The sequence below is a fragment of the Haplochromis burtoni genome, unplaced genomic scaffold, assembly GCF_018398535.1.
Source record: "Haplochromis burtoni strain Fernald_Lab_line unplaced genomic scaffold, NCSU_Asbu1 Contig_953, whole genome shotgun sequence".
In the NCBI taxonomy this organism is placed as follows: Eukaryota; Metazoa; Chordata; class Actinopteri; order Cichliformes; family Cichlidae; genus Haplochromis; species Haplochromis burtoni.
This window is the reverse complement of record NW_024583314.1, coordinates 41,152-55,782: the sequence shown is the minus strand read 5'-3', so window position 1 is coordinate 55,782 and position 14,631 is coordinate 41,152. Positions and strand designations below refer to the sequence as shown.

Sequence of the window (14,631 nt, the reverse complement as noted above, 5' to 3'; positions counted from 1 at the left end):
CAGAAGTGCTGCCACATGTCTAACCAGAAAGCGAGGACCAACGTGTTTATTTGGTAGTTCAACGAAAGGCTTCAGTTAAGAGGGAGGAAAAACATTTGCGTTCACGTTTGCAGTTTTCTCTTGTTACACAATATTTTACATTTTAAAAAACAAACAACCCTCACATGAGATGACAGTGCTAGCAGTGGCCCACAGCTCATTTAAGTTTGAGACGCCTTCCCTCTTGGTGACAGTGGGAAGGAAAAACTCCCTTTTAACAGGAAGAAACCTCCAACAGAGTCAGGCTCAGGGAGGGGTGACCATCTCCCAAGATCAGCTGGGGGTGAGGTGAGGAAGACAGAACAAAGACACACTGTGGAAGAGAGCCGGAAGTGAATGATAACTGTCGAGAACACAGGGACAACCCACACAGAGAGACTGTGATTGGCTGTGAGTGGACAGTGCTCCCTAATGTGCAGCCTGGAGGAGCCCGTCTCTGCCTACCACCCACTTTTATTCCGTCACAATGAAACGAGTATCCTTTTAATCACGTTAAAAGGAGAAATAAATAAGAAGATGGCATTAAAACAAGGAGGGAGAAACAGTTATGTAAGAAAAAGAAATGAATCTAGTGAATTTAAAAAGAAAGAAGTGCTGTTCTGATTCTCAGTATGAGATGGACACAAAGCTTTAAATGACTGAAAACACATTTCAGCTGACTGAAACTTAACAAAAAGGAAAAATCAGACTTTAAAATACTCACTGAATGGCACCATATCAATGAATTTCCTTCTCAGGAAATATTTTTAGACTGACTGTGAGTCGGTGACCTTACATGTATTTTCATTTTCCTGAATATATTATGACTTATCTGCCACCCCAGAAGCTAGACTAAAATGCAAACAAGTGGAACATAGTAAGTATAATGCCTCTGAATGTAGCAGATCATTCACCACACACCCCTGACAGCATCAAGCATCAGGTTTAGATCAGAAATGGCTGAATGCTGATTTAATTTCATCCCTCAGAGAACAGGAAACAGAAACAGAGCAAGAGTGTCAAGTGTGTGAGGATTAATTCCACCACTTACCCTCCTGAGGTGTGCTAATGGAAGAGCCATCAAGGGGAAAAGTGTGTGTCTTTGTCTGAGCCTGAGTGTATGAGGATGGATAATTTATTCAGGACAGAGCAAGTGTATGTTCATGTGACATAAAACCTGGTGTTTTCTACCAGATACATTTCTCTTTAAGAGCTAATTATGACTTTATGCTTTCCTTTCAACCCTGAGAGTTTCTGAATATGTTCGCCCTGGAAGGAGTGTTTGAATAGAGTTTGGTTACATAAAGCTGCTTGGCCAAAAGGTTATTACAAATTAAGTCAATAAATATGCAAAGGCAAAAACAGGTTGCCCAAGTTGGTCCTGCTCAGCAGAAAGACCAAAGGAATACACCACCTGAAATTAACACTAAGTAGAAATCTCTGAGCGGAAGATGAAAAGCTTTTTATGTTAACACACGTTACAAACTGGCCTTGCAAACAAAGCTCCTCACAATGACTCAAACCACTCTGAAATAAATCTGCTCAAGTAGGAGTGAAAAGGCAAGAAATCAATAACCTAGCCCTGAAATGTATAACAGAGGTTAAATTAGAAGGCCTGATTTCTCTGCAGGAGCTGACGAGTCTAGCTAACCACACACAAATGCACTGCACTTCACCTGTGCACTGACGTGAAAAGCAAAGAGAGTTGGCTGAGCAAGAGTGAATACATCAATTAGGCTCCATCCATTTAGTCCACCCACCACCAGCTGATCCTTGGTAAAAACAAACAAAAACACAAAAAAACACCTCCTGACAGCGATTCTGAGATCCCACCGTACCCGAGTCCATGAGAGGAATCATGTGGTGAGCTGCTGGAACCACTATGGAGCTTGTGCAGCTTGCACGTATTCACAGTGAGAACTTCACATCACTGGGAATTTGGACTACAAGATGCCCTTTTATTATTTAGGGAGGGTTCAGATTGACTCTCTACCAATATTATGTATTATAGTTTGTAATACCACCAACTGCTGGTCAGATCTCAAAGTAGCTTGGCTGCTCTGCTTGGTTTTAGCTACTGGATTGTATGTACGGAGGCTGCATGTTGGCCCTAACCTTTGATGCAACACATGTTGTGTACCAGCATACCTACTGTATGCCTCATAAAGACTTCAAAGCTGTGGATAAAAAATATTAAACCTCTGAAATATGTCGGCATCTGTCTGTTTTTGTATTTTGTCCTTTTTGTCTCCCCAGTCTGTCATGTCTCTCCGTATCCCTGATCCCAGTGTCACATTCATGTTTCTTAGTCTGAGTCTCACTGTGTGTGTGTGTTACTTCCTGTTTTATTCTGTCCTTTGTGTGTGATGTTCAGCTTTGCTCCGCCTGTCTCATTAGCTGTGATTCAGTTCAGCTGTGTTCCCATGTGTATATATTGTCTGCATCTCCCTCTGTTCCTCATTGTGTTCTCCCTCATGATGCGTACCACCTCTGCTTGAGTGTAGCTTTGTATTTCTCATTGATTACTGTACTGTTGATTCTGACTGATCACTGTAACTCTCTCTATTTAGGCATGTGTCACTCAAGCCTGTCCCGCCCACAACCAGAAAGAGAGAGAGTATTACTCCGATACTTGCATCTCTACATTGGCTGACAGTTAAATATAGAATTGATTTTAAGGTTTTATTATTTGTTTTTAAACCTCACCATGGTTTGGCTCCAGGTTACATTTCAGATCTCCTTAGCCTACACCTACCCACTCGAACTCTGCGCTCCTCCAGTCAGACGCTTTTATTATTTCCATACTCCCAGTTCAAATCTAGAGGTGACAGGCTTTCTCCATTGCCGCCTCGAGACTCTGGAACAGTCTTCCCTCTTCCTCCTTCTTCAAATCAAATCTGAAGACCTACCTATTTTCCAAGGCTTTCAGATCTCTCTGACACCTATTTTATTCTGTTTTATTATTCTGGTCTTTTATCTCATTTGGATGATGTTTGCATGTGTATACTTATACATGTATTTTATGTTCATGTATGTGTGCTTGTGTGTGAATGTGTACACTTTTGTATATGTATGTGCATATTTGCATGTACACATATATTTTTACAAACATATATGGATGTCTCACAATCTTTTCTATAATGTTTTGATCTTATCTATTTTAATTATTTTTATTTGATTATATTATCCCTCTGTTCGGCACTTTGGCCGACACTTGATGTCCTTTAAATGTGCTATATAAATAAAGATCACTTGACTTGACTTGATGTTCTCTGCTTTTTGATAGCAATAAAGCTGTGATTTTGACTGTTTGCAGAGTCCTGCATTCTGCCTGCCACATGACATGCTTGTGTCACGACAGTATCATTAGCTAAAAAATGGAGAGAGGTGGAGGAATCTTTTCAGAACTGTTCCTTTAATGCAATGGCACACTATAAAAACACCTCTACACATACAAAAATATACTAGCATATTAAAAATGTCATAAGCCTAAAAAGTCTTCATCTGAGACCCTTTTTACCTTTAAGAAGCTGTTTTATACAGCATCACTCGTTTAAAAAATGCTCAATATCGTATGCTAACTTTACCCACTGACTTCACCAAGTACTTTATACTTAAACACCAAAAAATGTATAAAACAAACAGAAACAGAAAAATTCAGATGGAAAGATTTTATTATTTCTTTGAATCTATTTTTATTTGAGAGCACATGATCATTAATAGCTTAGTCACAAGTTCAGGTCAAAAGCATATCAGCCAGTAAATATGCTCACACACAAATAGTGTCATGCTCAGGTGAGCACCTAATGCTGTGTGAAAAGTGCGTGAAACCATGAAAATATGATTAGAAACTACTGACTTATTGTTTCTCTCTCACAGTCTTTAAGGCAGATTTGAGACCTATGTACGAGTTTCAAATCACTGTAACAGTACTCCACTTAAACCACACATACTCCAAGTGATTTTAATCATTTATAACCTATTGTTAGAAAAAGTCTCTTATGAAGTGAGACACAGTGAGACACAGTAGCGAGCTCCAACGCATTTATTTACTTGAAAGGAAGGAAAAGCATACACAGTGAACGTCTCTGCAAGTTCCATTTATACACTCCTTCCAACGTTATCTTGGGAACATACGTGTGTGACGCTCTTACAGGGTTTGATTTGATTATGATTCATTAATCATAATCAAATACTTTATTAACTTAAAGAAATTATGTGGTTACAGATTCTCTAACGGTATAATCTTGTTATTTTCACTGTGGAGGATGTGCAAAAGGGCGTGACTACTGCACTGTGTACTGTGCATTACACTGAGGAGTCGTACAGACAAATATTCACAGGCAGGAATGATTTCCTGTGTCATCCAGTGGTGCATTTGTGTAATCTCAGTCTCTCACTGAATGTGCTGGCATGTCACGGAGTGGGTGGAAGGTACTGTCCAACGTTGTCCTTATCTTGAACAACATCCACCTCTCCAACACCACCCCAGCTCCATCCCCCACAATATTACTGGCCTTGCAGAACCAGTTTCTTGATCCGCACTTGATCTTGGCATTTATGGCCCCTTAACTTGCAACATCAGAGGATGGCACTGACCACAGCAGACTCGTAGAAAATCATGAGCACTTTCTCACAGATGTTAAAAGACCTCAGCTGCTCTGACCCTTCATATGCCCTATGTGTACTCTAGGGTATTTACAGTCCTCCACAATGTCCAAGGGGAGAGGTCCCTTGTCCCTTGTGGTGCCCCTGTGTTGCTGATCACCTTGTCAGACCTTGTGGTCTTCCTGTCAGGTAATCAACAATCCACAATTTTGTTGTATATGTACAGTCAAGGACGAGCCTTTCTAGGATCTTCATGACGTGCAAAGTCAGTGCCACTGGTCTGTAATCCTGGGGGTCATCCCCATATGACATATAACAGCACTGCTCCTTAAAATACTTGAATCAATATAAGTTTAGGATTTAATCACATCCTTAAAATGACACGCTCACCATTACATAAATCACATGTACACCATAGTTGGAGTTGGGGAATGGCTGCAATAGCAGTATTGTGAGATGGTGAACGGTGTACCTTTATGATCAATGATCTTCTTTAATAAACTGTTCACCATCACCTCACCTTATCTAATGATATGCACTGATGAGATAAACTACATACTGACTTGAGGTGAAAGTTTACTTGATTTTGTGCCATATAAATAAAATAAACAGAATAAATTATATATAAATTATGAGCCTCGCCTCTGTCAGTGCGCCCCAGGGTGGCTGTGGCTACATGTAGCTTGCCATCACCAGTGTGTGAACGTGTGTGTGAATTGGTGGATGACTGAATGTGTAAAGCGCTTTGGGGTCCTTAGGGAGTAGAAAAGCGCTATACAAATACAGGCCATTTTTACCATTTACCATGTTCTGCAGTGGGCATTTGTAACTTCATTAAATGTATTTATTATGATTTATTAGCAATAAAAAACATGATGTTGTGCTGTCAAAACAGCAGAGAGTCCAATAAAAATGATTCAACAGAGACAGGAGGAAGCATCAAAGAGTTTTATTGCCAGTCGATTAAAGAGAATTTAAGAAGTGTATCCGTTCTACATATCCAGTGAGTGTTTGTGGCAACAACGTGATACAGTGTTTGTGTGTCATTGTGAATTCTGTTTCTTCCACTGTTCTGGTGTGAGGGTCTTCTGTTCAAAAGCATGGATCTCTTTCAGCTCCTCGGCTAGACAAGTATTCACCATCCTGCCAACACACAGTACACACAGCACAGTGACATGACGAGCTTTAAGGCTGCAGAAACAGCTAGAAAGGAGTTTCACTGAAACCCGCACAGACGTATAATCTGAGCAAAAGTCCTGCGTTACACTTCATTTCTTTATATTTTGCTAGGAAAATAGAAAATATTTGCTGTGGTTTATGGAAATCTGCAGACATATGTTGCACAATTCTAACCAGCTTGAAAGGCAACGCTGAACACTCTGAGGCTGCTTCAGGTCATTTTCAGGAATAGTTGCCCTTCATGAAGGAAATTCAAAGCTCTTCTTCGGAGGTTTCTGCCTTTGTTCTGTTCTGTGTCAGGATAATCCCACACAGCTTCAATAATGTCGAGCTCTGGGAAGGCTAGTCCATGACTGACAGTGCTCCACTGTGTGTTCTTCTATCCAGGTATGATTTAACTGCACTGGTGGGATCATTGCCATGCTCCACACCACTGGCTAGAGCCTCCACTGTGTTTTAAAGATGACTCTACACACTCACAATGTTGAACCTCTCTCCCCACCTCCTCTGTACATACCGATGATGATTTGAAGCAAAAATATACAATTTTGTTTCTCTTTTTGTTTCATTTCCTGTTAAAATTGCTAATTTTTTAAAGGACTCAAGCCATACAAAGTCTTGCACTAATAGCCATTAAGGAATCACTTGGTATTTGCAAAAATACTTGTTTTTTTATTGTTTACATTTTTCATATATTCAATTAAAGTAATTGGAACAAAATATATGTTTTTGCAGTACGCTACTATTAAAGTGTCTAAAGACACAATATAAAATTCTTTGCCTAGTTTTCTGTTACATGTAGCCATAACACAGGTTCATCCCTTGAGCCTTTTTTACAAACAAATAAACCATCCACAGCTTTGTTTTGTCATCAGCACCTCATGCGTACACACTGGCACATGTGTTATTACCTGTGTCTCTGCAGCAGTGGTTTGTTCTCAAACTGGGGCGAAACCACCAGCACTTTGAAGCTGGCAGCACATCTGTTGGCTGATGTATCCTCCACCTCCTGGTTAAGCACAAGATCAAGTATGTGAGTACCTTTACTTAAGACAAATAATCTAAATACTTCTATAAAAATACATTTCAAGGTCATTATTACTCATCCTTTATTATAAAAAGGTAGATTTGCAGTAGTTGTGTGAAGTGAAACTATTGAGTATCAAGCTGCAACTAACATTTTCATAACCAAATGATGTGCTCATATTATTTGCTGCATTAATCAATTCATTGTTTGCATTGTTTAAAAACAGTGAGATAGCATCACCATTAGCCAGAAGCCAAACTGACACCTTACTGTACGTCTGTACTTCCTCTGAAATATACTGGTTTATGTGCCATTAGAAAAAGAACTCATGTAAAGTATGAAAAGTACACTGATGTAAGCGTACCTTCTTTCATTCCAGCAATGCACATTATTACAACATAGTGTCAATAATTACAGCTCTGATTTTTTCATGGTAGTTTCATTTTAACAGAGGCAAAAATACATTACATAAAAGTTATAAATTGATTTGTGTGTCATGTGTAAAACATGAGTGAGTGGTGGTGAAACCCTTGTTGCCTAAAAAAAAAGCTTGTAGTTGGTCACCAGGCTTGCACACATCTCATGAGACATTCTGGCCCAATCTTCACAGAAACTCTCAGCTGTTTAGGTTTGTTGGCTGCTGTTTCAGCTCCATCCACAGATTTTCTATTGGAGTCCTGGAGACTGGCTATGCCACTCTATGACCTTAATGTTCTTCTTATTTAGCCACTCCTTTGTTGCCTTGGCGGTATGGTTTGGGTTAGTGTTGTGATGGAAGACCCATCTTCAATGTTTTATGATACATGGTCCTGCCCAGAGGTGGAAAGTAATGAAGTACAAATGCATAGGTTAAAAGTATATTTAAGTACAGTACCAATCTGTACTTCAGTATTTATTTTTCTGACAACTGTACTTTTACTCCCTACATTTTTAAACAAATATCTGTACTTTCTCTACACATTTTCAAAACAGACCAGTTATTTCAGGTTCGACAGGATCATCTCTTATACTCGGGATTTTAAGTGGGCTGGAAAGTGTGCAGGTGTTTGTATGTTGAAGCCTTAACACAAAACACCGTCAAAGTATAGTGTTTCACCCTCCATGCTTGGTGTTCTTTGGGTCATACTGAGCATTTCTCTTTCTCCAAACATGGTGAGTCGAATCGAGGCCAAAAAGCTAAATTTTGGTTTCACCCTATTACTGCGCTTTCTCTCAAGCCTTCTCTGAATTATTTAGATGTTTCCTTCCTTCTTCAACCCAGATTTCAGTCTGTTACAGCGTAGTGTGTTTTCCAAGTGGTGTTCCAGGTGGCCTTGGTCCTACCTACCCTTGAAATCATCGACTCCTTCTGTCTAGTTTTGGGCTGATTCAACCGTTATCATCCTCACCCATCATCTTTCATGTTGGTAAGATCTTGCATATGGCATACAACCTGGGATAATAGGGGGTCGTTTAATATTTCTTCCATTTCTGAATTATAACAGTTGCCACCTTCTCACCAGCTTTCTTTCTTTTGGTCTTGTAGCCCATTTCAGTCTTGTGCAAGTCTACAATCTTGTCCCTGATGTGCTTTGACAGCTCTTTTGTCTTGTATGTGATGGTGGAGAGGTTGGAATTGAAGAAACTGATTATGTAGATAGGTGTGCTTCTACCTCACATCCATGTCCAACTTAGAATTACAAATTAAACTAACAGACATGTCTTTGAAATGCGGGAGGAATCACACAGACACATGGGCATTATGCAAATAGCACACATAAAGGACCCAGCTGGGGTTCAAACCTTTTTCTGTGAGGCAACAGACCTAACCCACTGTGCTACAAATGGGCCCTTGTAGCTGTAAAATGTTACTTCAAAGTTAAGGTTTTGTTGTTAATGACTGAAAGCACTTTGAATGTACACACACACACACACACACACACACACACACACACACTCTCTCTCTCTCTCTTAGGAACAGCCTTGAACCTACCACGTGCACTGCCGCCAGCTCTTTGATAAGTCTGTCCCGGATGTGATCAGCTGTTACTGACATGTCTACATAATATAAAAACGGAAACAAACCGATTGCAGGGTTAGTAGTTAGCCGGACCGGCAGCTGCTTTGTCACACTGGATCTGATGACTGATGTAAACTGCCACTTAAAATAAGGGCGTTATATTCACTCGTGCATTCTCGGTATATTTAAAAGAAAAATACTCTTCGACTGTTAAATCGTTGAAGATGAGAGTATTACCAAAGGCTGTGATGCTGTCGCTCCTTAGTGACTCTGTGCGGACGTCCTACTGGCGTCAGTCTTCGGCGCTAAGATCACAACAGACCGAAAGAAACACCAATTGCATTGTGACAAATTACACAGTGCCCAATCATTTGAGAGCCGTACATACAGTAGGCGGGACCAATTATTTAAAATAGCAAATCATAACACTAGAGGTCTATGCAGAAAGCCAGACTAAAGTTTTGCAGTTTCAATTAATGAATCAGAAAAGACTGCACGTATCCGACATCTTTAGTCATAGATGTGTTAGTATAGCCTGACTGGTATAAGATGTCACGCTTTTGTTAGCTACTCTGCGTCGTTACGCTTTTTTGAATTTTGAATTTTATCAGGCAGATTTTTCGACTACTAATACAGAGGCTGTTTATGTATATGTACTTTTTTTTAAAGCGACCAAGCAGTCGGAAGTGGCTAACTGTGGATGAAAAACGTAAAGATTTTGTGCAAAAGTCACGTAAGTGTTGAACAGTACTTGGAGTTATTTGGTGTGTATTATACCTGTATAATACTTTAGCATGTAGCCAATGTTAGCCACTGTGACCGATATCTGGTAAAGTCGTGATTCAGTCTTGGGCTCATGAGAGTAGTCTGCTTATGCTGTTACTATGGTAGTGGAGGTGGAAAGTTTCTTCGGGGTGTATATGCTGTACTGCATCAATCCAAAATTTAAAGGCCGTATCTACATCGGCTTCACTGTGAACCCAGAGCGAAGGATAGGACAGCACAATGCTGGGAGGCACAGAGGAGGGGCCAAGAGGACCAGCGGGAGAGGACCGTGGTAGGGCCTCGCAACTTTATACTGTACGGTGTACCGCACCTTGGACATTAGTTGCTATTTACTGTGTCCGTCTGTCTACAGGGAGATGGTCCTCATTATCCACGGCTTCCCATCTGATATTGCTGCTCTCAGGGTAAGTATCAAGACACTGTCCAATCTATAAGTGATGGAAATGAATCAAAAACTCTCAGAGCACCATTGTGACTATAATAAAGTGTCACCCAAGCCCATAGCAATAAGAGCACAGTTTCATGCGTGCACAGTTTTCAGAGTTTGTTTCTTTACATGTGGTCGTCCAATCTTCTACAGTTTGTCAGTTGGAATTTCATGCAAATGTTAGTATATAATAAATGTGATGATTAATTTGCTTTGCTTTGCTTTAAATCATTGGATTTCAGCAGAAATCTGCCAATCTGGGCTTTAGTTGATGAAATTTCCATTTGTCATTTTTTTCACCTAATGATAGTGGGTGGGTGGGTGGGTGGAGGGTATGTTTACTGAGTGATAAAAATAAATATATGCCCATTTTTCAGCACAGAAATTGAGCATGATTTTCAACCATTCAGCTCAGACAATGATCCTTAAAGCTAACAGAAAGAAAAACATGACCATGACTGCATGTGCACGCTAGACAGGTCAGATTCATGATCAAACATTAACAGCTGAAGTTTAGTTGAATGTTTCCAGAGTTCAGTTTCAATGAACTCTGGAATCTGAACTCTAGTCTTGTTTGATTTATTGTGGTCAGAAGACTGTCGCAGTGGACACAAAATCATCCGTGGCTAGTCTTAGCACCAAATAACCACAGAATAGAAGAGATAGTGACCATAGTGTTTGTGTTCTGAGACTCTGTTTTTTATGTCACAGCCTAATTGCATTTCCAATAAATCTGAAACACAAACACAACATCTCCCCTCTTCTCAGGTGTACGGTAGTTCTGATGCCTTGAAAGTTGCTGGAAATTTGGAGGTTTTGGAGTTTCAGAAAGGCTGATCTTGTGTTATGAGACAGTAAGGGCCTCATTTCTGTAGCTGGGACAATATGATTCAAAATAAAAAAATATGCTCCAGACAGCAGGGTTAGCTAGCTTTACTACTTGATTTCTCTGTTCATCCCGTCTTTGCACAACAACATGAGCAACAGAAGAAATCCTCTTTTTGCGGAAACATAGATAGCAGAGGGGCGATCCAGAGACATGCTGATAAGGTGGGCCCTGAAATGTTTAAAGACTACTTTAAACATTATATTTTATTAATGGAATTGCAGATTCCCGTCCCTACCTGAGAATGGTTCTACCAGAGGTTTCTTCCTGTTAAAGGGGAGTTTTTCCTTCCCACTGTTGCAAAGTGCTTGCTCATAGGGGTCATCTCATTGTTGGGTTTTAGTGTTTACTTGGTGGAGAGTCTTTACCGTACAGTATAAAGCACCTTGTGGCACTGTTGTCTATATAAATAGAATTGAACCAGACTGAAAACAGACAAGGTTTTAGGCACAAGTGAAATGAGGAAAATACTGCCATGAAGGGAAATAACTCAGATTAATATTTTGCAAGCTCCATCCAAGCTGGACACTGTCCTGTGTGGCTGTGTGACTGTCATGTTTCTGTGTGCCAGTTTGAGTGGGCGTGGCAGCACCCTCATTCCTCCAGGAGGCTTGTGCATGTATCTCGGCGCTCCAGAAAAGAATCGAGCCTGGAATTCCACTGGCGAGTCGTCTCCAACATGCTGAGGGTTGCGCCATGGAACAGACTGCCGCTAACAGCCCGCTGGCTCAAACAGGAGTACAGGATGGACTTTGAGCCTGGCCTGCAGCCTCCCCTCCATATCCCCATCGCTTTTGGCACCGTAAGAGCCAAAAAGACACCCTCGCTACAATGTCAGGACGAGGAAGAGGAGGAGGCGTCCATGTGTTTTCTCTGTGAGAAGCACATCAAGGTAGAGTCATCTAACAGATCAGTATCAGTGCTTTTACACATTTCTGTTCAGTTTAAACAGCAGGATGTCTTTAATGGTCAGCAGGATTAACTCATCAAAATACTCAATGGCTCAGATATTGTTTGGTTGTTTAGATACTTGTTTTTCAAATCATATCCATCTGAGCACATTGTTGATATATATATTTTTTAATCTAGGAACATTTTAAACTACTTCAATGACCTTTCTTCAAATAAACAGGCAGTGGAGAGAATGTGTGGAGCTTCCTTCTCTGCAGCAGAGCTCCTGACCCGTCCCTCTGTTTTATTTTACTTTAGTCTCAGCCAAGCCGATTTACTCAGGAACAAATAAAATACTGAAATGAACATTAAGTTATCTAAGTGAATTTTATTCAACTCAACTTTAACTTCCCCTGAGTATCCAAACGACGCAGGGTTGAAAATAATGTGCAAAGTCGGGCTCCCGACGCAGGGGAAACAACGTCTGTCGGGGATAACTACCTTGACACAAGACTGGCTCTAGTGAGCCTTGACATCCCAGTCGACTATCTACTGCTAGCTGGTGGGATGTCAGGCATCTCCCAAAATGTGGGAGCACTTTTGCAAACAGGTGATGTCTTCATAAATCGAGGTCTCGCCTGAAAATATCTTGAAAGTTTATTTTGTGTCCCAGAATCAGTAAAAGTTCAAACTTTACTTGAAATTTTAGCTGAATTTAATGTAATGTAAACAATGTAATGCTTTTGTGCTCTTCGAGGTGTCAGAGAAGCTGAGTTGTGTCCACCCTTCCTGTGGGATGAGAGGTCATGTAATCTGCCTTGCCAGATATTTCCTGAGGTCTGAGCCATCCCACCTTCTGCCAGTTGAGGGCGAGTGTCCTTCCTGCGACAGCTCGATGCTGTGGGGAAGTCTCATCCGACATAAACACGGCTGCTTCGGAGACCTGGAGGAGGTCACGCTGTCTGCAGCCCAAGTTAGTTACAGCATCTCATGCTCAGTATGTTTAGATAGAATACATTCAGCTCTCTGTTCATTACTCACTTTTATTATTTGCATGTCTCCTGTTGGTTCTTTACTAAAGCCTCTCACAAAAAGCTTTGCTCACATTGATTATGCCAGAGGCGGTTACTGGAGTCTCACTGTATTTTCGTTTTGTATTTTATTTTTTTCATGTGCAAAATTAAGACAAAATGCCAAAGCAGTGTGTGAAAACCAAGTACACCCTATGATTCAGTAGCTTGTAGAACAACGTCTACCAGCCACAACTCGGAGTAATCATTTTCTTATGGCGTTATCAGTCTCTCCCATGGCAGTGGAAGAATTTTGGCCTCTGGTGTGTTTGATTCTTTGGGTCACCGTGCTGACTAGGGTTGTTCTGATTTCACAACTTGGACACTCTCATTCCTTACACTTTAATGACACATACATATGGGGCCTTTTGAGGTGGGCACACTGAACAGGGTCCTCACCTCTGGTGCCGGTGCTGGTTGGCGCCCCCACCCACTGGCTGGTGCATTGGTGTTTCTCGGTGTCTGCGGCTGGGTGCCCGTTTGGTTTGTGGCTCACTCTCAAAGGCTGCTTTGCATGACCTGGCCCTCCTGGCTCTGATGGGCCCCTGCTTGGGTGGTGGGCGTGGTGCTCTTGGGTCTCAGGTCCTGGGCCTGGAGCTCAATCTGCTCTGGCACAGCTGGCTGCCGGCAGCACCTGCGGGCTCATTTCTGTGGCCCTGGGCCTTCTGCACTGTGGCTGCTGGCTGCTTACCTATGCTCTTCTCCAGGTAGGGGCTGCCATTGTCCTTGAAGTGGTCTGGGGGGGCCTCTGGATGTCTGTTGCCCCGGTCACCTCCTTGCCTGCTTCATATCCTGTATTAGTAGTACTGTGTGCTGTTCAGTCAAATTTCTAATTTATTCCATTTTTATTATTTATCTTTAATTGCCAGGATTAGCTCTCCACTCTCTGGACCCTCCGTTCTGTTCAGTTCAGCTACAGTCTCCCCTCTGCTCTGCACAGCCAGCAAACGGCCTGCTTATCCACATGTCCGTAATCTGCTCTGCAATAATTATTCGTCTTTTATCTAATTGCAGTTCGCTGGCTGCAATGTTAATGATAACAGACGGCTAATGTGGCTATCGGGTAATTGCTAACGCTAAACACCTAATGTTATTGTGTGTGCCAGCCAGGCTAACGTTTATGATAACTGTTTAATATTTCAGTGTTGCTGAAATGAGAGTTTTACTGAGCTCTGAATTTCCTCTGAAAGTGTTGCTCAGTGTAATGCATGTTAACTACTTCAGCTGTCAGTGGGGGGAGGAGCTGTGAGCCTAAAGTTGCCTGTCAGCTGGAGGCAAAGATGATTGACACTGTTGCACACGAGTATCTTAATTCAATGTTAATTTTAGATTCGATTAATATCGGAATAAAGTTGTTTTTTGGTGTTTTGTTGGCACGAGGCTGGTGCTGTATGGTATTCTGAGTGGTAATCTATTTAACAATTTACTACTCTGATCTGCAAACTGCCAAAACCTCTGTTTTCATAGAAGTGCTCAGACTTGATGATCAGTTAATTATGTGCATTTGAGCTTAGCAGTACTGGCTTCTACTCGCCTATTTACCTATGTACTTAGTTTTTCACACTTTGTTTCTGCATTTTATCATTTGAATCAGATGATCTTTCATTGATCTCTAATTGATAAAGACCGTATGCATTCTAATTTACGTAACTGGACATGTAGGTACAGTTGGGCCTTAAAATGTCACATCCCTTTCAGAAAGTGTGTGTGTGTGTGTGTGTGTGTGTGTGTGTGTGTGTG

At 41.2% G+C, this 14,631-nt stretch overlaps 2 protein-coding genes across 4 annotated transcripts in view; one reads left to right on the top strand and one right to left on the bottom strand.

Moving 5' to 3' along the window:
• Positions 1 to 5,559: 5,559 nt before the first annotated feature.
• zgc:112271 (uncharacterized protein LOC553698 homolog) lies at positions 5,560 to 9,224 on the bottom strand. 2 transcript variants are annotated; one of them, XM_005951276.2, is made up of 4 exons: positions 9,069 to 9,224; positions 8,805 to 8,869; positions 6,717 to 6,814; positions 5,560 to 5,769 (listed from the first exon to the last, which is right to left on the bottom strand). In XM_005951276.2, exons 2-4 carry the CDS (start codon positions 8,865 to 8,867, stop codon positions 5,670 to 5,672), a joined length of 261 nt encoding a protein of 86 aa, XP_005951338.1. In that variant the 5' UTR covers positions 8,868 to 8,869; positions 9,069 to 9,224; the 3' UTR covers positions 5,560 to 5,669. The 2 variants fall into 2 exon arrangements, with proteins under 2 accessions (XP_005951338.1, XP_042072121.1); XM_042216187.1 differs by having other exon boundaries at positions 8,805 to 9,080.
• Positions 9,225 to 9,278: 54 nt separating this feature from the next.
• slx1b (SLX1 homolog B, structure-specific endonuclease subunit) overlaps positions 9,279 to 14,631 on the top strand; it is a 6,471-nt gene continuing 1,118 nt past the window's right edge. Inside the window, exons 1-5 of one of the 2 annotated variants that reach the window (XM_042216186.1) lie at positions 9,279 to 9,564; positions 9,816 to 9,888; positions 9,970 to 10,021; positions 11,502 to 11,822; positions 12,579 to 12,794. In XM_042216186.1, coding sequence (XP_042072120.1) covers positions 9,477 to 9,564; positions 9,816 to 9,888; positions 9,970 to 10,021; positions 11,502 to 11,822; positions 12,579 to 12,794 — 750 coding nt within the window. In that variant the 5' untranslated portion in view covers positions 9,279 to 9,476. Of the gene's footprint in view, positions 9,889 to 9,969; positions 10,022 to 11,501; positions 11,823 to 12,578; positions 12,795 to 14,631 lie in introns of both variants that reach the window. The other variant, XM_042216185.1, reaches the window with a different exon arrangement.